The 24,640-nt window shown below is 38.1% G+C and overlaps 1 protein-coding gene across 1 annotated transcript; it reads right to left on the bottom strand.

Moving 5' to 3' along the window:
* Positions 1-13,295: 13,295 nt before the first annotated feature.
* Positions 13,296-24,602, bottom strand: LOC121297951 (protein-glutamine gamma-glutamyltransferase 2-like). The gene is made up of 13 exons (XM_041224582.1): positions 22,607-24,602; positions 20,512-20,691; positions 19,780-20,007; positions 19,208-19,326; positions 18,555-18,683; positions 17,941-18,115; positions 17,704-17,839; positions 16,970-17,073; positions 16,357-16,596; positions 15,754-16,029; positions 15,324-15,484; positions 14,713-14,849; positions 13,296-14,596 (listed from the first exon to the last, which is right to left on the bottom strand). Exons 1-13 carry the CDS (start codon positions 22,611-22,613, stop codon positions 14,449-14,451), a joined length of 2,040 nt encoding a protein of 679 aa, XP_041080516.1. The 5' UTR covers positions 22,614-24,602; the 3' UTR covers positions 13,296-14,448.
* Positions 24,603-24,640: the final 38 nt, after the last annotated feature.

Here is a 24,640-nt window from a genome sequence, read left to right as displayed (position 1 = left end):
AGACAGCAAAAAGAAGGGAGGTCATGATTGTTGGGGACTCCATATTGAGAAACACAGCAAGTTCAATTCGCAGTTTGGACCCCCTTACTACAACAGTGTGCTGCCTTCCGGGAGCCTCGGTCAAGCACATCACTGAGAATGTGGACAGGCTCCTAGAACGAACAGGAGACGACCCGGTAGTAGTCGTCCACATCGGTACAAACAACATTGGAAGAGACAGACCAAAATCCCTGCAAAACAAATTCAGAGAGCTAGGAAGGAAATTAAAAGAGAAAACCAAAACTGTGGTATTTTCTGGTATACTACCGGCACCTTGCAAAGGACCATATGGACAGCTGGAAATAATTAATCAAAACGCATGGCTGAAGACGTGGTGCACACGGGAAGGCTTCACCTATCTTGATCATTGGACCACATTCTACAATGAGGACTATCTGTATAGACGGGACGGACTGCACTTAAATAACAAGGGAACCAGTCTACTTGGAGAAAAAATCATCGAGCAGGTTCAGAAGCATTTAAACTAGAAAGGAAGGGGGGAGAAATCAACAAAAAAACAGAAGGGAGACCACATCAAAACAAGAACAACAACTCAGGTAAGACAACCATTAAATGTATTTATCTAAATGCTAGAAGTATCAGAAACAAAATTCTAGAACTTGAAGCTACTGCACTAACAAGTAACTATGATGTGATAGGTGTTACTGAAACTTGGTTGTCTGAGAGTGATGGGGATGAATATAATATTTGTGAGTATACACTGTATAGGAAAGACAGGCAGGACAGAAGAGGAGGAGGGGTAGCGCTATACATAAGAAACAGTCTTGAAGCCCAGGTGTTAAACCTGGACAAAGAAAATAAAGCCAAATCAATATGGGTCAGAATAACGGACAAAAATTCAAAGGGCATAATAATAGGAACATGCTATAGACTGCCAGATTCAGACGGTGAGCAAAATAATCTGTTATACAATGACATTAGAAATGCGTGTAGCAAAGTAGAAGCCATACTAATGGGGGATTTCAACTTCCCCCATATAAAATGGGAAAACCTGGTGGGTAGCACGAAGGATGAAATTGAAATGGCAAATGACTGCTTCCTAACACAATTTGTCAAGGCACCGACTAGAGGGGAGGCATGCCTTGATTTAGTCTTTTCAAATAATGAAGACAGAATAACTAAAACAGAGGTCAGGGAACCATTGGCAAACTCAGACCACAACATGGTCTCATTTTAAGTGTTTTTTAAAACCCCAAAAGTAAAGACTAAAGCTAAGGTTTACAATTTTAGAAACGCAAACTATGAAGATATAAAACAGAGACTAACAGAAGTAGATTGGAGTAAAATAGAGAAAACACCCACAGAAGAAGGATGGTTGTTCTTCAAAAATGTAGTACTAGAGGCACAAAACAGTCACATCCCTAAAGTAGACAAATCTAAATGTAAAACTAAACTGCCAAAATGGTTTAATAGATCAATAAAAAAAAAAATTCAGCGAAAAAAGGCACTTCATATAGCATTAATAAAGGACCAAAAAGAAAGTACGCAGAAAGAGTACACTGAACTGCAAACGCAAGTCAAAAAGGAAGTTAGAAAGGCCAAGAGAGAAATAGAAATGAACATTGCTAAGGGAGCTAAAACCAATTCCAAAATGTTTTTCCAATATTACAAAAGCAAGAGAACATTCAAAGAGGAGATTAAATGTTTAATGGCAAAATAAATGGCAAAATCGTAGATGAAGAAAAAAAAATAACAAATATATTAAATGATTACTTTTTTTACAAGTTTTTACAAAGGAAGATACTGACAACATGCCCCACATGTCATCCAGTTCCTGTCCAGTTTTAAATAACTTTAGCATAACTGAGGCAGAAGTGTTAAAGAGACTAGGAGCTCTTAAAATAAACAAATCCCCTGGGCCGGATGAGATCCTCCCAGTAGTACTCAAAGAAATGAAAGAAGTAATTTACAAAACGCTAACCAAAATCATGCAGCAGTCTCTTGACACAGGGGTGGTACCGACAGACTAGAAAATTGCAAACGTAATACCGATCCACAAAAAGGGAAACAAAACTGAACCAGGTAACTACAGACCAGTAAGCCTGACTTCTATTATATGCAAACTTATGGAAACTATAATAAGATCCAAAATGGAAAATTACCTTTATGGTAACAGGGTCCTGGGAGACAGTCAGCATGGTTTTAGGAAAGGGAGATCTTGTCTAACTAACTTGCTTGATTTTTTTGAGGATGCAACATCGATAATGGATAATTGCAAAGCATATGACATGGTTTATTTAGATTTCCAGAAAGCTTTTGACAAAGTCCCGCACAAAAGATTAATTCTCAAACTGAACGCAGTTGGGATTCAAGGAAACACATGTACATGGATTAGGGAGTGGTTAACATGTAGAAAACAGAAAGTACTGATTAGAGGAAAAACCTCAGAATGGAGTGTGGTAACCAGTGGTGTACCACAGGGATCAGTATTAGGTCCTCTGCTATTCCTAATCTACATTAATGATTTAGATTCTGGTATAGTAAGCAAACTTGTTAAATTTGCAGACGACACAAAAGTAGGAGGAGTGGCAAACACTGTTGCAGCAGCAAAGGTCATTCAAAATGATCTAGACAAGATTCAGAACTGGGCAGACACATGGCAAATGACATTTAATAGAGAAAAGTGTAAGGTACTGCACACAGGAAATAAAAATGTACATTATAAATATCATATGGGAGATACTTAAATTGGAGAAGGAATCTATGAAAAAGACCTAGGAGTTTTTGTTGACTCAGAAATGTCTTCATCTAGACAATGTGGGGAAGCTATAAAAAAGGCTAACAAGATGCTCGGATACATTGTGAAAAGTGTTGAATTTAAATCAAGGGAAGTAATGTTAAAACTGTACAATACACTAGTAAGACCTCATCTTGAATATTGTGTGCAGTTCTGGTCACCTCGCTATAAAAAAGATATTGCTGCTCTAGAAAGAGTGCAAAGAAGAGCGACCAGAATTATTCCGGGCTTAAAAGGCATGTCATATGCAGACAGGCTAAAATAATTGAATCTGTTCAGTCTTGAACAAAGAAGACTACGTGGCGACCTAATTCAAGCATTCAAAATTCTAAAAGGTATTGACAGTGTCGACCCAAGGGACTTTTTCAGCCTGAAAAAAGAAACAAGGACCGGGGTCACAAATGGAGATTAGACAAAGGGGCATTCAGAACAGAAAATAGGAGACACTTTTTTACACAGAGAATCGTGAGGGTCTGGAATCAACTCCCCAGTAATGTTGCTGAAGCTGACACCCTGGGATCCTTCAAGAAGCTGCTTGATGAGATTCTGGGATCAATAAGCTACTAACAACCAAACGAGCAAGATGGGCCGAATGGCCTCCTCTCGTTTGTAAACTTTCTTATGTTCTTATGTATTCATTTAATTTGTATTTGCATTACACATCTAGAAAACACTGGCCCCAGTTCTCAGGTTTCTGGACAAGAAGCTTCTAGTGTTAAAAAAAAAAAAAAAAAAAAAAAGTGGGTTTTTACCTGCAAAGCATCTATGGCATGGGGTCTGACTGCTAGAGCAAGCAGGTATGACACATGCTATACAAGCAATCCAGACATGCCACAGGCCATGTCTCACTTCAAACTAGGGACTGCAAGAAAACCTGTACTTCGGGTAATTTCCCCACAAACATCTAACTGTCCTCGAATGAGATAAGTTATGAGAAAATACTGTTGAACTGAGCAACAGCACAGGGAGACACTATAATGGATTTGAAGTAGGTTATAACCAAAGCTTAAAAAAAAATAAAAAATCCCTTCCCTGAACAGTATTATTCATTTGCTCTGGCAGGAACTGTTCTGTTGCAAAAATAAATAAATCAATAAAATAAAAAAATAATTATACATGACTATTGCACAGGTGTCATGGTGTCTAACACTTTAGTGATGGTCTTAATCTCAAGAACATAAGACTTAACTGAGTGTGTCATTAAAATATTATAGTTCTCCTTTTTAACATACATATTTCCCTTTAGGATTCTATTGAGGTAATGGTGGCATTGTTAAAGTAATGCATTAGACTTCCTTTTAAAGACAAAACACACTAAAGAAACTTGCACACACTGTTAAGAGTCCTCTTCAGCAAGGATATTAAAGGGAAGGTAAAGTCAGAACATTCTATGCTACGCCGTTAGAAGTTCTACTGTTGAAAAATGGTTGGGGTGTTTGCTCTGATATAGCTGTAACCAGAATGTTGATGATCTCTTATGAAAAACAAAAGCTGTATTTTCAAACACGTGTACAACGTGCTGCAGGTCTGGTTTTTTTATTGTTATTGGGTTACAGTGTAGGTTATATCAAGCTTTGGGACGTCTGTTTTTGCAACCAAAGTGTAACTGGAATGTGAATATATTTGGAGTTTTTTATTCTGTAGGAAAGAACACAAAATACATATATTTAGTAATTATAATAAACTGATGTGTTTGTGTGTTTTTTAAATCATTTTTCTCGTTTGTTCAAATACCAGGACATTGTGTCAAGACTTCATTGATTCAAATTGCAAGTAGATTGGCAACAAAAATGATTAAGACAGGGATGATAGTGTTCAATACTCATTGATGTTTGGATTACAGTTAGGTTTGCATAAATATGCATTTTTACTCCTGGGAATGCCATTTTGTCATAAGGCACACACACACACACACACACACACACACACACACACACACACACACACACACACACACGATAGTAGGAGATCTGTATGGTCCGCAATAGGTAGATCTTTATGAACAGCTGCAGAGAGTGTTAGATGTTTTCTGTTAGGATGTCAAGTACGAGTGAATTGGGTGCCCATGAGAAGAGTATGGCTGCGATAATAACAGGCACTACAGATTTTGTCAGTTCTGCTCCCTGACTGAATGCCTTTAACAGACCAGACAGGATCATGTAGCTAAGCATGGCACAAAGCACGTTTCGATTCGTTCAATTCCATTTGAGCTGGGCTGAGCAGCAAATTCTCTATCACAACAAGGGTTTGTCTCTGCTTGCCGTAAGTCAACATACAGACATGTATACGAGCTCTGCTGCATAAGCAATTAACTGCAGTCTTGGATCCTGCTCGGCTTGTAAGTAGCTGTATGAAATATAGGTTGCTGTTGACACAGTCGGCTAATTCACTTGTATTTCATGTCTCTCATTTCTGGAGGCCTAGGGTCAATTCAGAACTCTGTTTATTCCTCCAGTGGATAGTGGTCAGCTGAGTAATGAAGGTATAAGGAATAGGGGTGCAACTGGTCTGTTTTATTGCTCAAGTAATTCCAACACATTGACTGTACTCTAAGTTAATAGCTTAACTAAAAAAAAAAAAAAGTGCAGTATCATCACCCAGGAGGTAACCGAGAAATATATCTGTGTCTTCTCTTTTTTAAAATATTAAAGATAGTGATTGAGTCACTGCATCCTCCAAGTACAGTATTTACAGAAGATGTCCGTTACAAGTGAACTGCTGCATTTTTATGGTATGTGGTCTGTACTCAGGAAATGAATAAGCTCTTATTGAGATGCTATCAATACTGAGTTTGTACATGCAACTGGCAGTGCCTGGAGTGGAATAATAGTGTGGTTATCTTTCAAAACACTAAACTGCATCCATTTAGTGGGCTTATTATACATGGTAATGTGTTATACAAACGCCATAACTTACATTGATTAATCACCAGACGGAGGGCTGTCAATATTTCCAATTCAGCCAGTGAAAATGTGAGTGGCTTGGCACACGTCAATCAATGCGCCCAATGGCTAGCACATTATGCTGGCTATAGCGTGGTATTCTAGCATGTGCACAACAGACTTTCTTGAGCTTCATACAGTGAAGATGTTTCTCGAATGATAAACTGGAACACACAGTATTGCATTTATTGCAATACTAATTCCGCAATACTAGTTATGCCCATGCATGATTTGGTCTGCTTATCGTTGTTCCTGCAGTTGAAGTTAATTCCTTGAAACAGATTGTCTAAATTTCATGGGTGTGCTGTAAGTGTTATCTTCTTTAATCATTCTGTGTGTGTAATTAAGATATATATATATATATATATATATATATATATATATATATATATATATATATATATATATTTTTTTTCTTTAGGCCTGGCTTTGAGCTGCTTTAAATAATTGCTATATAGCTGCTATAAAGTATTGACACTGAACAGGGGGGTAATAGTTTCCATTTTTCTTGCATTACTTTGCGCTCGGAATCAATCAGTCAACATGAACTTTAGAATGTTTTTGATCTGCTGCAGTGTAATCCCACTTGGATAGAATATCCATAATATACAAGTACTCAGTGACTGTGGGCTTATAAATAAACAACAGTACTTTTGTTGAGTTTTTTTTAGTGTTACCATGTATAAACTGTGCATTCGCCGTGCTTTATCACGCTTTCACTTTCCTTTTGCTGTGTTTACTATACTTTGCTGTGGTACAGCACAGTAAACTTCTATAACTGTACCCATTAGACCAGTGATGTTGCTTTGTTTTTATTTTATTTTTTCTCCTCGGATATTTGTTTTCAAGTATTTACTGCTCTTTACTTTAGATTTCCAGAAAGCTTTTGACAAAGTCCCGCACAAAAGATTAATTTTCAAACTGAACGCAGTTGGGATTCAAGGAAACACATGTACATGGATTAGGGAGTGGTTAACATGTAGAAAACAGAAAGTACTGATTAGAGGAAAAACCTCAGAATGGAGTGTGGTAACCAGTGGTGTACCACAGGGATCAGTATTAGGTCCTCTGCTATTCCTAATCTACATTAATGATTTAGATTCTGGTATAGTAAGCAAACTTGTTAAATTTGCAGACGACACAAAAATAGGAGGAGTGGCAAACAACGTTGCAGCAGCAAAGGTCATTCAAAATGATCTAGACAAGATTCAGAACTGGGCAGATACATGGCAAATGACATTTAATAGAGAAAAGTGTAAGGTACTGCACGCAGGAAATAAAAATGTACATTATAAATATCATATGGGAGATATTGAAATTGGAGAAGGAATCTATGAAAAAGACCTAGGAGTTTTTGTTGACTCAGAAATGTCTTCATCTAGGCAATGTGGGGAAGCTATAAAAAAGGCTAACAAGATACTCGGATACATTGTGAAAAGTGTTGAATTTAAATCAAGGGAAGTAATGTTAAAACTGTACAATGCACTTGTAAGACCTCATCTTGAATATTGTGTGCAGTTCTGGTCACCTCGCTATAAAAAAGATATTGCTGCTCTAGAAAGAGTGCAAAGAAGAGCGACCAGAATTATTCCGGGCTTAAAAGGCATGTCATATGCAGACAGGCTAAAAGAATTGAATCTGTTCAGTCTTGAACAAAGAAGACTACGTGGCGACCTAATTCAAGCATTCAAAATTCTAAAAGGTATTGACAGTGTCGACGCAAGGGACTTTTTCAGCCTGAAAAAAGAAACAAGGACCAGGGGTCACAAATGGAGTTTAGAAAAAGGGGCATTCAGAACAGAAAATAGGAGACACTTTTTTACACAGAGAATTGTGAGGGTCTGGAATCAACTCCCCAGTAATGTTGTTGAAGCTGACACCCTGGGATCCTTCAAGAAGCTGCTTGATGAGATTTTGGGATCAATAAGCTACTAACAACCAAACGAGCAAGATGGGCCGAATGGCCTCCTCTCGTTTGTAAACTTTCTTATGTTCTTATGTTCTTACTGTTTATCGACTACATGTTAGATATTTATTCATTCAGACTAACCCTTTAAACACTATTTAAAGAAACAATCTCACATTTTATTTTCTTTGTCGTCGTCCTCCCCCTTGCCTTTTTTTATGTTTGCAGTCATAGCTACAATTCATGAATTCAAGTTCCCTTGATATTTGTAACATAGGCTGGACCAGACCAAGTATTCTAATAAACCATCTAAACACCAGCTATTATGGTTCCATTGTTCTTTTTGGTTTGCTGGCAAGTCACCACTGTGCAGTAAATGGTGCTGATTTCATTTGAAACTTTCTTTAGTGGCAGCGTTGGTTGATGATGATGATTGTCCCCCTAGTTAACCTTAATGCAGAGTGCAGAATGCGGCCAGCAGCAATAATAATAGTAAAATTCCAGACATGCCTCATTTCACCTGGGGTCTTACTGTAATTCCTTGCAGGCAGACAGCTCTTTGACATGGGACAGCAGATAGATTTTTATCTGGCGCTTTGAAAACTGCCAGTCAAAATAAAGAAGTTGAATAGCATTTATCTGGAACAGGCTGGTTGTTTGTCTTGGGATCAGTAGATACTACTAGGTCAAAGTCGAGATCCAAAACATGTTTGTTGTGTAGATGTCAAAGCACGTCAGATTAATAATGAGAATTGACTAACGCAGTGTGCTGTTTATCAGGACTGCTGAATTATAATGAAAAAAATTATAGGTTGCTCCATTTCTCAAGTTCTAGAGTTATTTTCAAATCATGTTATAGTTTTTTTTTATCATGTTATTGTCTTGGTTTCTACAGATGTATTATATGTAATATCTCTGCTATGTGGTTTAAATGTATTTGTCAAAAGGGTTGCATTGCTCTTGTTTGATGCTCAAGGTGCTCTTTGTTAGACATTTTGGATTGCACATCATTTGTGACCTTTCGTTTTTGTGCACTTCCCTTCAGTTTATATTTTTCGTTGTTGGCTGTCTGACCTCCAATGCATCATCAACAATTTGGAGCTGATTCGTGAGATAAAGCTTTCTTGCAATGCTTGTTTCTAATCTTACGAGCATTGCAAATGGCTTTCTAATATGATTCAATTGAAATTGTCTTTTTTATTCTCCCATGAATAGTCACTAGCCCAGTCTTTTAGGGTTGGCACAAGGCATGTGTTTATATTTACCACCAGCGGACCCATGGTAAAGAACCCGTGGACAAAGCAAAGTTATGCTTAAATCTCTGGGCTGAGGCAAGCACCAAGCATCCATGTTAATGAGTCTATAAATGAGTTTGGGCTTGTGGCAAGTCCATTCTGTGTACTGTGCAACAGCAAACCACATTCCCAACAAGGATTCAACAAGAAAACCTGCATGCTGAAATGTGACCTTATTTGAATTTGATGCAAACACATGCCCCAAACAAGCAAATAACCTCTAGTATAGTAGTTCATTTAGATAGGGCACTCGTATTTATTTTTAATGACTATTGCAAAAGGGCTTCTTGTTCATTCATAACTATAAACCACTCAATGGTAGAATATGTAGTAATACTAACTGAAATGTTTCGACGTTTGTCAAAAAAAAAAAAAAAAAAACCTATCCCAACTATCTTCAGATGAATATGAACTCCTACACAGTTATGTTAAGCTGCAAGTATGTTATTTTAGCTGCGCTACAGTTACTTTGTGCAGCTTGTAAAAATGATGTACTGTATTAGTAAAGCAGTGTCTGTGCGTGCGATTTGAACTCTTTAACACTAAGGACTGTCTTATCTTGTATAACTTTCAAACACTTAATCGTCATTTCTGAGATCAATCATGACAAATGACAATGAAGGCAATAGCGTGGGATGAACTTATACATTTTTAGGGCAGCCTTTATTAAGATCAGGAGCAGTTGGATCTTAAAATGCACCCCTTCTTAACTACTGCACTTGACTTTTCCTACAAACTAATGAGGATGTGTTTAATATTATTTCAAACACTGCAAGGATCTATGCAAAACACAAGCAGGACAGCAGCATGGCACCTTCAACAGCCATTGTTCAAAATGCATGACCCAATGTTTCTGAGTTGAGAACATAGACAGAAGTTCCTCAATTAACTTGTACAGTGGTGGCTTAAGTGGAGTGACTTTTCTGCATGTTTGAAAGAGTTTATTACCGTACATGTTTTTTTTGCACTAGAAACATCTTGAAACTGACCTACAACCTCTTATTTTTGTTGGTGTCTAGCTTGGACACAAGTATTCTGTCTGTGCGTCAGGACCCTATGATTCTTAGTTCTCCAACCACCAGACCACACTCTTCTTCCTAGCACTTTTTTTTTTTCCCCAGCTAACGTCAGCATGTAACATTGTGCAGTTGACGAACTTTCACCTTTTGACCCTCAGTTTTGTGTCCACAGCTTTAATTGTTTTGTTGTTGTGATAACAAGGTAGACAAAGTCAACCAAACAAAAGAAACTATTCTGGCATTCCCTCAAGAACTTCGTTCCATCCGATTTCAAGAAACCATATATCACATAGTGGCTCTAATTGTCATAACCATTGCAAGATTAACAACAATTAAATGTTTATTTTAGGGGGTGCAGTTCCCAGTCTTGTAAGGACCCAAAATTAAAAAAAAAAAAAAAACACTTTTCAAACATTTTCCAACGGACAGAGCAACAAAATGTTTTATGAGCCCTGATCACATGTGTTTGTGTGTTTTAGAAAGGACAAAATGTACGTTAGAGAGGTTATTTGTTTCTTCCAATTGTGAGGGATTTGGGAGATTCAGTCCACTAATCTAAATTCATTACAGTGCAAGACTTCCTAAGAAACAGGCCTTGTTGATTTATGTAGTATCTAAACATGGATACAGATGGGAGATTTTTTTAAGATGACAGTTTGATGAAAAACAACTGCAACTTAGAAAAAGTGTCTAATTTACACAAGGACAGGGACATGGTGCTGTACAGTATGAGTTTAGAGAGCACATTAATTGAGGGCATTTCTTATTTTGTGATGCCTAGTAAAACGATCTGACTTTATCATGAATAAGTATAGCAAGCAAGCGGATTACAAATGTGTACACCAGGAGCACTCAAACACAACCATCATTCTTCCTGCTGTGAAGCTACTGACTACAGCAGCACCTATTTCATTTTATTGTATCTGTCTTCATGGAGATTCCAAATAAATGGTTTCCTCATTCTGAAAGAAGTAATGGTCCAGCACTGGGTGGAACTAGACCCCAAATCGCACAGTCCTTATTTACGACTCCTCTTTACAAAGCATGCCAAACTACCAGGTAAAGTAACACAACCGGATCATTCCATGTTGGCGAAACTTTTTTGATGAGTGATGGATGACATCTGGAATTAGTTTTTCCCTGGTTTGTTTATCTGCTAATGTGACGATATGGCACCAATTTTTCTTTGTCATTTAACGTTGGATAAAATCCATGATCCGAGGTTTGTGATCGATAAACTGACTGGACCTCTGTAGTGAGCAAAATACATGCTCTTGACATTACAAAGCTAATTATTAACATATTGCTTCAGCCCGTTTGTTAATAAATGTTTGGAATTGGAGCATTCCCTGACTTGACCAGATGAGCTAAACTCTATTCCACTTGCCTACCCACTCAACAGGGATATGCATTGTTACTGGCAATGTACATTGATTACTGGAAGATCATTTTAGTGTTGGTTCTATGAAGTACTACTATGGAATTTCAATATACTTTTTTTTCTAAGCAGTAGTTTTAATTCCCAAATGTTTGTTTGTCTCAGATCTCTAGTTCTTCTTATTTTCTTTAAATGACTGTAAAGTTGACTGTGCATTTCAGTGAAGTTTTACAATACTTTGCTGTTTTGTTTATTCATTCAAAATGGGACTGCCAAATGTCATTGATGTTCCACCCCCAATTTGCAATTTACCCACTTTGGTATTAACAATTTAATAATGACTTTCAGAAAGGAAAACAACCAATTTGCTGATTGTTTGTTTAGACTAGTCGATAAATGTGTGTACAATTGCCAATGGTATGTGAGTTCATATGCTACAATACCACAGATGGTCTGTAGCAAATTAAACAAATTACATGACTGCCTCATAAAGGAGTTTCCCAACTACCACAACCTATATGAGTGCTAACCAGGAATGCTTTTGCAGGGTGTGTTTTTATAATGCCAGTCATCATTTCATTGTTAGTGTGGAAGTCTAATAGCAGAAATGTATTCTGAACACCACCTGTTGTGTTGGAAATTGAGTACTTTTCCTGTGACTGATTAGAATTGTATCAGTACCAGTACCAGTATCTGCTAATGGTTCGGACCACAGGGTTGTGTGTGAAATGCAAGGTTCTTGGGTAGTTCCATTTCTGTAATACAACCTGAGAGTTTTTTAAAAACCGGCAGTGGTGACCACTAGTGTACAGCACAACGATCTGTCGTTTTTCCCCCTATGCAAGTATTCCAGCCATACTTTGTCAAGATTAAGTGTTGATTATGTGTGGAACGTTATTTGTAAACCTAAGACTTGTCAACTTGAATACATTCATCGGTATTACTGTAAAACTGTTGACCAGAGCTGTTTGATTCTCACAGAAGATTATTATAGTCACACAAGTACGTTCAAGAATTTAAATGACATAGTGTTCCTTAGAAGGGGAAAAGGTGATCCTCTTACCACCTTCATTAGGAACTGCATAAGTTTTCCAATAAAAAAGAAAAAACAGATATGCACAACAACCAGCTACCAACTAGGTGTTAAGCCTCTAAGCTGTGGGTTGCCCACTGCAGGAAAGTTGCAAAAGAAATACCACCGGTTAGCCATTAACATTCCACGTTGCTACCCTGAAGAAACCCTAGCAGAAATGTTGGCATACCCTGTACCACACCCTTACTTAAACATAACATCATTTTGGTGCTCTCAAATTTAGTGCTCATAAAAAAGTGACGTACCATGGCACTTCTACAGCCTGGCACTGTGCCGAAGCATGTCATGAGCTGAAGTTTATTTTGTAAATTCCATCAGGTTGTCTGATTTTATGAAAAATGATCTGTGTCACTGAGCTTGAGGTAATGCAGCTGGATTAAGTGGCTATGGGTTACTCTTCAAAATGCAGGTGCATTAACAACATGTAGTTACAACTGTACATGTACTTGACACACAATTCTAAGATTGTGCAGGTGGGATGAAAATGTTTCCCATTATGCATTTTTGTAATAAATACATTAATTAAATAATGTAACAACACTTTAAATACATTGTAATTATTGTATCTGTGTGTTATAAATGTATCCAGTGGTTGTGGTATAAAGATAAGCTATGCAGAAAGCTTCATTATTATCTCTGACCCTAGAGTTTATTAGTATGACTTTGTGACTGGTGAAATCAAGAAAATGAAAAACCAAATCTCCACCAGCCAGTTCTCCTGAGCTACCCTCACATAGACAATCCTCTCACATTAGCTCTTAGTGTTTGGGGTCAATGATGAAAAGAAAAACACATTTCTGAAATGCAGATGTTTATTTGCATTTGATATATTTTTTAAGGCTGTAATATAATGCAATATATATGAATATAATATAAAAATATATGCAAAGTCAGACATTTTGAACCCATTTACTTTTTTTCTGGAGCACCTCAATCAAATGCAAGCTAAGGAATTAATATTACAGTTTTGGGTCAACGATTTGACAACACTTGTGATGGACAAGATTGAGTTTGTTGCAATGATTGTCAGGCCAGGGCTTTGACAGTCATAGCAACAGATTTCCTTTTCATTTTGTTTTATTAGAGGACACTTGGTTACTTGATCGATTTTTTTATATAATAAACATTTAAGACATGCTGAATCTGTACAGATTGAAATGTACCAGAAAAAGTTTCTTCATGATTAAATGAAAAAAACTTTTGGTTTTTATACTCTAAAGATTACAACAAAAACAGAACTATGTATCTTTCAAAGGCACTTCGTTAGCTAACATTTTAAAACGTTAAAAGTTCATAATGTACAGTATAAAAAAAAAAAAAAAGTCATCATTCTGGTTTTGTTATGCTTCCATTTGAAATTCTTTCTTTCACATTTTGTTATTTCTTGCAAGTGAAACCATAAGCACCGAAACAAATGCAAATCACATTTTGAGCATGTCTGCTTCTTAGAACAACACTTAATTGAGAAAAACAGAACACGCATTTATGATTACAGTTTTAAAAAGCAGATTTAATACTAGTGAAATTTGTAAAATGTAATAAATGTACACAATATTCACTAAACATATTTTGAAAATAACCACCAAAATTAACAGTATGTATGTATGATTAATTGCAGGAACCATTTCTGGTACAAGAATAATAATGAAATGAAACACACACCCATAATCAAATAAACACAAGGTATAATGGTGCATATTGATTCTAGATGCAAAACACACACACTGCAGAAACCGTTTTATGAGCTTGCTGAAGTTCATAGTGTGAGCACTGTTGCTGTTACATGATAGCCTGACTTCAATTTTACACATATAGCCCAGTGGGGTATTGGCTGATCAAATCAACACTTTAGTTTCTTAACATTTTTACCTTGATTGTAAATATCACAAATTCACTTCAGAACAAAACATACAAAACAAACAAATGCCACCCCTCTTGTTTCTGAAAGTTTAGGGGGTCTTGTAATTTGGTTCAGAGTTTAGCGCCCCCTCTCTCCTTCACATTTTGCGGCTGACAGCCTATTCGCTGATGATGATGTTCTTGTAACCTTTGACAACACGCAGCTTGTCGCTACTGAAATCCACAACCAGCTTGCTGAGCCCTGGCTCCTTTGGGGTGAAGTCCACTTTCACCTTGACGTCCTGGCCAGGGCGGACCAATGCAATGCTAAAAAGGGAGACAAATACAAATATTACCCTATCCACTATGGCAAGCCAAATGACCATTTAGAGATATCTCACTGCATGGCACAGTCCTGCATTTCTGTCTTGGAGGTAACTTACTGTTTGTGGATTGCCTTTTCATCAGTGAGGTTGGCCCCCTCCACACAGAACAAACAATCTTGCAGCGGCTCAGACAGGGGGTTCTTTAATGTGATCTCCGCACCCAGCTTGCAGTTCACTTTCGGTGTACCCAGTATCTGAAAAGAAACAAACAAACTACAGGTTTATACCTTGAAGGACCAGCAATGTAGACATTATAATAACATAACTAATTAGAAGGACCTTATTCAGTGTCTTGAGACTTGAAGACAGGCCACATCGTGAGAGTGATACTATCATTGCACTGATACTGCAGTCACTGATATCACCATGCAGACCTAAGCTTGCTAATAGCTTCTTACTAATGAATTTTTCCAATGTAAAAAAAAAAAAAAGTCTGATTATTTTCAGAGAAAATGTTTTTTAATTAAGTAGTTTTGAATGTTCTTTTATATTAACTGACATTTTAAAATAATTTTAATAAACCTCCAAACCTCGCTGAAATTTGTTGGAAATTAACAACATTCTTCAAAATAGTAAAGTTTTGCGAATAGGGACTGTGTTTATCCAGGAATCTCAAAATGCTCATACTTCAAGTTGAATCTGGGTGTGGGTATTTACAACACATCTACCTTGATTGTAATCTCGGGGTTCTCCAGATAAATGTCCCTCACTGCCAATGCAGTAACCTTGGTTTCATTGTCAATGAGAAGAGCTACCAGCTTGATGAGGTTGTCCGCTGTTATGGATTTGCAGTACTTGTAATAATTTAGTCTTAGGGGTATCTTAGTCTCTGAAAGCAAAGAAAATCACTTCATTTTCACAGGCAAGGCCTTTGCAGCATGTAAAACAAACATGAGACGTGGTATGCTACCAATCTATCCCACTCGTATAGTAAAAAAAAAAAAACCTTTAAATAAAAATGAATATATGTAATCAAACAAAAAAAAAAAAGATACAAGTTGGGGAGCTGGAGATTTCAAAATAGTCTCTTTTTACTTATTTGCTGAAGTCTGGGAAATCTCAATATGATATTGGGGAGAGTATTGCAGTGGACCTCACCTTCGTTAGGTGGGATCTGCACATTGGGCAGTTCCTTCATGGCACACACGTCCCCCACTTTGCCATTGTAGCGGGCTGCATAGGCACTGAAAATCAGGCGGCACAGCTTGGGCTTGGGCGAGTTGTTGGTGACAACTGCATAGACATCGAAGTCGCACCCATTCTTCATGCCCTCTGTCACCTTGATCTTGGGGTGCAGGCCTGGTGCGGGCTGAGTTTTCAGCCGCTTGTTTTGGTTGGTGGCTTTCTCAAACACACGCCTCTCCTCCTCGGAACCTGGTGCAGAGTGAAATGTGTTGGGAATCGTATGAAAGAAAATGTGTTGGTAATGCTAAACCAGCTTGCTGGAGGTGACATTAGCATAAATAGTTGCTCAGGCAAATTATTGAATGATAAGGCATGTGCAGGAATGTATGGGGAAGTAGAAGATAGGGTAAACAGTTACCCACAGTAACCCTATTATAATTATAAGATAAAGATATAATTAGGATAATATAAAATTAATATTAAACCATTATAAAGCACTTGGCATTTAGCATTTTTCAGGATGAATTTGGAAGAAATTTCTGTGACATTGCCGTGTTAGTTTGTGCTGTCCCTTACCCTCAGGGTACTTGTATAAATGTGTGATGTCCTCTCTGGTGTCTTTGCCCACACTTTTGGTGCTGATGCGCTGGCCCACCTGATCAGTGCAAGTCAACTTCTCCTGGCTGCCATCTTTGCGCTGAATACAACTCACCACGTCTGCATTGACCTCCGCAAATACAAAGGGGGCGTCGTACTTTAAGGTCAGCTCTCCTTCCTTTATTGCTTTTACTGAGATGGGTCCACAGCAGAAAACTCCTAGAGAGAGAGAGAGAGAGAGAACAGGATTTTCAGTGGCTGATAGACTGTATTGAATGTAACAGTGTACCATTATACAATGTAAAACAAAGACTGTATCACAGACTTTTTGTATGCTTCTTATATAAAATGTGACATTGGCATACTTTTTTTTTTTTTTACAAATACGTTGCACTCAAACGGATCAGGAAATGACCCAGGAGCATAGTTAGGACTGTAGTATTAATTCTCACTGTATGACCTATGGCCAGCCAGCTATTCAGAAAACCACAGCCTTGTAATTCAAACGATAAAATCTGTCTTGCCTCTTTTTCTGGGACGTTCATGGAAACTGATCCTGTCCTGATTGGATAAAGTGGAGCTAAAACATTACCTTCACTTTTCTCCTGGGGGGTCGGGTCACTTGCCTGCCATCCATCAAACCCTGGTTTGAGGTCTGGGCGGGTAAGCCAGGATTCTACCCAGCAGTGGAAGTTCCTGCAGTGGGGTGGGGTGGTGGGGTAAAACAACTTTCACTGTATTGTAAGGTCTCCTAAACTAAAGAGTGCTGCAGGCACACTAGTGGCTCAGATGGTTCACTAGGGGACCTAAAAAATATGTGGTGGATAAACTTGACAACCCACAAACATTTCAATTTTCAGAAATTGTATTCGGTTGCTAAAATGAAGCAAGTATAGACTAAAAGAAATTAAAATGTGGGTTATCAAGTTCTTCCAGGACAGACCTCCATATGGATCTTTCCTGCGTTTATATCAATGTAGACTATGTCTATGGCTACGTATACAATTCATTGTGACTCATGTTGAACTTTAAAGTAAACATTTTGATAGTGCGTTCCACATGCAATGTAAGCATTGAGTAAGAAGGATGAGCATTCAGAAGGAATTGCACTGACAGTGATAAGTTGCAGGAAGGAAGCAGCTAAACATTTAGCAAAATGTTTTATAAATCCAGGACTGTGTGCTTCATTCCCATAGCTCTTTACATCATCATTTCATGAAGGAAAACAAAAGTAGTTTTCAATTTTAATGTAGTTGTTTCAGAACTAACTGTAAAAGCTTTGAGAATATGTCTCTATGTATGTTGTAATACTTTAGGGATTCTTACCATATAGAATCTCGACTTTTTTTTATTAGGGTCCCGTTTTCATCATAGTAGCGCTCAATGATCAAGTTGCTGTTGCTGTCATGGGCAGATATGAAGTTTGTGACCACGCGACTGGGGATCCCCAGAGCTCGTAGAACTGTGAGAATCAGATTGGAACGTGCCATAAAAATATCACAGTCGTTCAATCACGGTTTATCAGGAATCTGATGCACAGCACCGGTAATGAAAACACCGTACCTGTACAGCCGACTGCAGCGAACACCCAGCACTGGCCATACCTGACTGGCTGGCAGGCCGACCCATACCAGTTCAGGAGAATGTTAACGCTGCCACACCAGCTCAACGGGCTCACTCCGTCAGAGCAGTCGTCCCAACTACCAGCCAGCACCCCTTTATCATCATTGCAGTTTATCTGGAAACGAGAAATCACACCTGCATTCCACTGGCTTCCATCTCGCTAGACACAGCAGAAAGTAGCACTGATAGGAACACCTGCCACTTGTACCATGCTGATTTGGGTCTGTTTTACTGTCTTGTTGTGATGGTACCAGGTCAGTGATCTGTTGGAGAACATCGCGCGTGTTCAATGTGTTACTCCCCATGGCGCGTGTTCAATGTGTTACTCCCCATGGCGCGTGTTCAATGTGTTACTCCCCATGGCGCGTGTTCAATGTGTTACTCCCCATGGCGCGTGTTCAATGTGTTTCTCCCCGTGGTGCGTGTTCAATGTGTTACTCCCCATCGCGCGTGTTCAATGTGTTACTCCCCATCGCGCGTGTTCAATGTGTTACTCCCCATCGCGCGTGTTCAATGTGTTACTCCCCATCGCGCGTGTTCAATGTGTTACTCACCATTGCGCTCACCACCCTGATCACATAGACTGGGTTGTTTCTTTTGGAGCAGTCCTGGTTTGCATTTTTTAAAAATTTAGGGTTCATGTCCAACAGCTGCAGGCAAGCATCCAGGATGCCAGGTTGAAACTAGACGAGGTGGAAACAGAAGCGCAGATCCCAGTGAACAAAAGTCACAGAAAGACCTAAAATTCACCCGAAAGATGTGTTCTTAGCACGGTCATATTTGAGAACTAGACTGGTTGTTGGATTGTTTTTAAAAGCTTGTCGTGGTTTAATGTGAATTGTGGAATGCATCATTTATTGCATGATTTAAAAAAAAAAAAAAAACACATAAATTGATGGCCACCTTGTGAGTAATACAAATTTTAGTCATGCATTTTATGTTTCAGTAGGCAAGTCAAACACATTCCAGAGCACCAACTAGTATATTTGGCCTAACCACACCTGTTTAAAATCAGAAACCTTTTTTTTTTGTTAAACCCATGTATTGATTTCTGAGGTCAGAAAGCAAAATAAATTAGTGAGGAAAGGCAGATCTTCTTTTGGGCGATTTAATTATGTTATTATGACTTGAAATTAAGCATTACCAGAATGATCAACAACAAAGCAAGTGAATGGCTTGCCTACACCCTGCTCTCTAACCCAATTACCTGTCCGAAGTTCCAGGCGCAGTGTGTAATGTGTTTCTCAGTTCCGCGGAAGATCAGTCCATCCTGACTCAACACGTATTCTTTGAGCTCTTCCTCGTTCTCCATGTACACGGAATCACCTGTAGATAAAATAAAGCAGAAAGCGAGGTAGTAGACAGCATGTGACGTTTCTGCTGAAAGCTTTGTGCTTGTATTGTGTGTGTATGTACGCCGTGTTGATTAATGTACAGTAATGCTCTACTGGCTGGCCTGCTGAAATCGGCCCTATTGAAACGTCAAATCTTTAACAATACACTGCCCACATATCCAGCCCACCAAATTTCCACTGGCTTACAGTATAATTCTGAGAGAGTTCTGAGGTGTCAGTGTTAAGTTATCAGAACATTCTTGGCTCAATCCACAGTAATCTTCAGCAGCCGATGGCACTTCACTTTGTAAATGCTCTACTGCCTGTTAATTCGCCTTTGCCAGCAGCATAAGCTGATGCTAAACCTGCTTTCACATTTTAAAATGAACACGCACTGTCTAATTAAAAAAGGCCTAGCCTCTACCAAACTAGAATAGAATGTTACCTGGGCACCAGGGGTTAAAGAGCAGGACGAAGTCTCCGAGCCGGGTGCTTTCAACCTGCTTCATTGTCAGCGAGTAGCTACCAATCCTGGCGTCGGGCGGGGAGTAGATGGTCAGGGACACGGTGTTGCCCAAGTGGGAGGACACTGCCGCACTCCACTGGTTCATATTAATCTTGTCCGAGAGGTAGAACTCTGTTTTGGTGCCAGATGACTCACACGGGGAGGGGCCTGCAGAGTAGAGGCAGAAAATAATTAATTACCGTTTCTAACAATATTCCACTATAAGTAAGAGAACCTGTGAAAATATCTAATCTGTTTGTATATAAGGGAGTCTTTTTTTTAAAACTATAAAAAAAAAAAATTGTGGTTTTGCACATGCATTTCCTTCACTGTTTCCTCAAGGGTCTGGAAACCTGCTGTACAAAATCAAAATATGTAAAATCCATGCTTCACCTTATTCTTTTGAAGCTCTGCAGAAAATAAAAAGCACTTGGACCCAGTCTATGTGTGTGTATATATATATATATATATATATATATATATATATATATATATATATATACATACACACACACACACACACACACACACACACACACACATAAAAAGAAAAGTTCAAATGCTGCTACATGTGTACTGCATTTTAAAAAAGCTACATAAAAATGAACAGCTTATTTTTTTAAAAAAAGGTTTCCTTTTTATTTGAGCTTCCTCAGTACTGTGAAAGGTCACCTGTCTCAGCGACAAAGCTGAAGGTGGATGCGCCAGGCTGGAATTGCCCAGAGCGGAGGTGCAGGGTGATGATGAAAGGCTGGCCCCTCCTCACGATCAGACGATCTGTGCCATTCAGGTATGTTCGATGACTGACGTTGTTGGCCTTGCTTTTCAAATCGCACCTGTCAATGTCCAGAGCTGTAAACCCGAGCAGAAAGAACCATGTCGGTTATCAGAGGAAGTCATTATAGACAGGTTTCTTTTGGCCAGGATTTACCAATAGTTCCTATCTCATCTAAAACACCTTGAGGTGCTTGTAAAGAAATCAGCCACAGGAATGCGCAAAGGGATTAGTTAACAGCTGTTCAGCATTACTGTGCTGCTGTTGGGGAAGAAAACAATTCTAAATAATTGTGATGGAAGCCTCTCATCAGGAGGAGCTGTGTGTTCCAGAGAAAGTGCCTCGTTACAAAGGCACAGAAGTGGTTTATACTCATAAATAAAACAGTGACCGACGCTCTTCCGTGTCCACTCTGCTCAGTAGTAACGCTATTTTGAATCCTGCCTCCTCAAGCTTTGCATAAATATGCAGTATTATTTTTCAGCGCTGAATGGTCTAGTGGTCGGCAATTACATTTGACCAGCGGGGAGTCGCAGAGCGGGAGACTTGCAACTGCCAGTTTGTTTCTTATTAAAATTGTCATATCACAATGAAGCATTTCAAATAAAAATGTATGCAACTTTTCAATGGTGTTTTATGTTATTCTGCGTTCCTGTCTATAATATGAGGATTCCAGTACCATAGCGAGGCATAAATGTACCCTCACACTCAGCAAGTACTGTACTTTGGAATCGACAGTGCAAAACACTTCATTTTCTGCTTACTCGCAAGAAATATATGAAGTTCATATGACAGCCCCCTTTGCAGTAATAATTGAACTGAAGTTCCATTCTCGCTCAAGCCTTTGATACAGCCCTGCCGTGGGCCGGATTTATACATCTATACTGTTCAAAACACTTGCCTAGAAACCCGTATAGTGTAGTTTGCCTTTCAATAACATATTAATAACACATTAATACCCACTTTTAAAACCTTTATTATATTTTTCTGTTTAACATAAAACTCTGTTCTGTGTTTAATTCATTCAGTTCCACAGGTTCGGCGTGTTTAATGGACTCGTTTGTAAAGATGTGGCGGCTGTCATTACAGATAGCTTTCCTTATTATTTTAAAATGACACTTTTTAAAATTCAGCAAGTATTTGTCTTTTACAATATATGCGTTTCCAGACCAAAATGTAAACTGCATAATAGTGCAGAATTAATACGTTGATATTCCGCTGCAGAGTTTACATTGTATTGAAAAAAAACCAAACATTTCCTAATAAGAAATAACTGATATACAAACAAGTGTAGTTGACATATTTTTAAACACTTTTCTATAATACCAAACACGCTTGTTGCATTATTATTATTATTATTATTATTATTATTATTATTATTATTATTATTATTATTAGTAGTAGTAGTAGTAGTAATAGTTAGAAAATGAGTAAATGAAACCGTGACTACAATAGTTGAGTACCCCATTAACATGTATACAACATACTCCTGTTTTTGGACTCATGGGAGTTTAGAAACAACACGCTTCCCACAAGCCTTTGGCTCTTTAAAAATTCTTGAGATATTGCTGTTTTCTGCCTCCTTCAATCGTTGCCAAGGTAATTTTAACTGGCAGATAAGCATATCCATAACGAAACGATCACATCGCGTTTTCTTGTTTTTATTACACTCAAACAAAACATATCTTTTAACCACGCGTTTGAATTGTATTATTTGTTTATATTATTAAGTGCAAAAGACAGTTTAGTTAACTACATATCAGAGTTGAAAGTCTGCAAATAAACAGTGCCAGCATTATTAAGATGCACGCTGTCCCGCTAAATAAACGTGGATCTAAAGATTGCTATTTATAACTTATTTAAATATTTTTCAGTAGCTGCAAACAGATTATTACTGGGTAACATGCAAAAAGTTTGTATAACTTTAAAATCAGTGTATTAGAATTTAAAACTGATTTAATGCAAAAAACAGCAAATCTTTAGTTTACTCACCTGCCATTGTTGGTATCCGAGGGTGATTAATCTGTTTGTGAAGGCTACTGCTTCTGTACCTTGCAGGACAATTTGGTTGCTGCTGTTGGTTCTAGTCATATATATGTCAGTCCATTGAAATCCGCATTAACCAATTCCTTCCAAGAACAGCTGTCCATCTTCCCCACTTCCGTCCCACAGCCCGCCCACTCACGTTTCCAAGAAAATGACTATCATTTCTTCTTGTTCTTCTTTTACAGTTATCTTTTTTGCTAAATGAGAAAAGTTAGTTAAAAAAAAAAAAAAAAAAAAAAAAAAAAAAAATTCAGGTTTGAAAGTTAAATCTCGGCTACTTCCCGCAACTTGTATATTATCTGCATTAGGTGTATTGTTCTCATAACAAAAATACAATGCAACTTAAACTAGCATGTGGTTACATTATAGCAGCTATTTGATAATTCTGTGTTTTGGCAGATTTTTGGGGAACTGTAGGAATAAGTACATAATCAAATGCTTCAAGCATGTAAGTGTTTGTACCGTATTTCCCAATGAAACCGGGGTGTTTTGTAAACATTTTTTAGTTCATTCTGACCTTCATATTTTAGGTTTTGAGAAGAGAAAACGGTGGTAGGTGGAGATATGCTTACAGTTAAAATGCTGCTGCAACATGTGTACTGCGTTTTAAAAAATGAACAGCTTATTTTTTTTTAAAAAAGGTTTCCTTTTTAACTTGAGCTTCCTCAGTACTGTGAAAGGTTACCTGTCTCGGCGACAAAGCTGAAGGTGGACGCGCCAGGCTGGAATGGCCCAGAGCGGAGGTGCAGGGTGATGATGAAAGGCTGGACCTATGTCACGATCAGACGATCTGTGCCATTCAGGCTATTAGATTGACAATTTATTCTGGTATTGTAAGCACCTAACGGATGGTATTTTTTTTTTTTTCTGGTGCTGCACACGTGCCAATGAAAATCAGGTATTCTAAATACACAGTTGTTGTCTAAATATGATTGGAGCCTCTAGCGGTGCAGGGGTTCATGACAAGTGTTCATTTAAATCCAAATGCAGGTGAATGCTCTGGACTAACTCATATACCACAGGGGATGTCAAAGTACTTCATTTATGGTAGAAGGTAATTATTTTATTTAAGTTGTTAAATCTGAGCGTGCGCATCAACTTTGTAAAAAGCTGCTCTTGCCATTTACCCGCACAAAAGGCTGCAAAACAATGCTCAGGTAGTAGAGATGAAAAGATCACCTGTCATTGTTGTTTTTAGGGGGTGATTAAACTGTTTGTGCTGAACCACAATTTCAATTAAATCTTTAAGAGGCTGGGGTAAAACAAAAACCAGGGCACTCCGAGGCTCTCCAGGACCAGGGTTGGCCGTCCCTGCTCTAGCGAATAGATTAATCAATTGTCACGTTTTTCAAGAATATTTTGTTGGGAAAAGTAAAAAAAAAGAAACCTGTTTTGAAAGTTTTCAATCTGAGCTACTACCCACATTTTATACATTATTTCTAGGAGTATTATTCTAGTGCTTTTCCTCCAGGCCTTTCTCATACATCTGTAAGCAGCAAGCAACCCCAAACGTAGTGTGTCATCGGGGTCGAGCTGGTAACTTAAGGTTTAAGGGGTCATTATCATTTTGGACAATTAGATGCTTTTATACAGTTACTTTTATCTGCCTATTTGCTGTTTGTAAAACACATATAGTTGGTTGTTTTCAACAAAGAAGTGAATTTGGCTGTGGCTACGAGCAGCACTTTGCTGCAAAATCATCACAAGTTGTGGTTTGGCAAAGATGTACTTTTGGAAATGCATTAAGAAAATGGCCCAGGCAATGTTAGTAAAGGAGCCCTAGAAGAGTTGTAAGTGATTTGAACGTACTTATTATATCCACAGCATATATAAAAAACGATTACTGAGAAGTTCCTATGAAATAACCGCTAGAAAGAAGTAGAGGTGATTAGCCACTCCCCCATTATTGTTGCGACAGTGGTGATCTGGGGACAATGATACATGGCAGTGAGGTTTTTATTTATTTATTTATTTATTTAT

This window comes from Polyodon spathula, chromosome 23 (genome assembly GCF_017654505.1).
Source record: "Polyodon spathula isolate WHYD16114869_AA chromosome 23, ASM1765450v1, whole genome shotgun sequence".
In the NCBI taxonomy this organism is placed as follows: domain Eukaryota; kingdom Metazoa; phylum Chordata; class Actinopteri; order Acipenseriformes; family Polyodontidae; genus Polyodon; species Polyodon spathula.
This window is presented reverse-complemented; position numbering and strand designations above follow the sequence as displayed.

Coding starts and splice junctions, on each gene's coding strand:
- LOC121297951 (XM_041224582.1), bottom strand. Junction 18,684..19,207: donor GCGCCTGGAACTTCGGACAG/GTAATTGGGTTA, acceptor CACCTCGTCTAG/TTTCAACCTGGCATCCTGGA. Junction 16,597..16,969: donor CCCCCAGGAGAAAAGTGAAG/GTAATGTTTTAG, acceptor CTCTCTCTCTAG/GAGTTTTCTGCTGTGGACCC.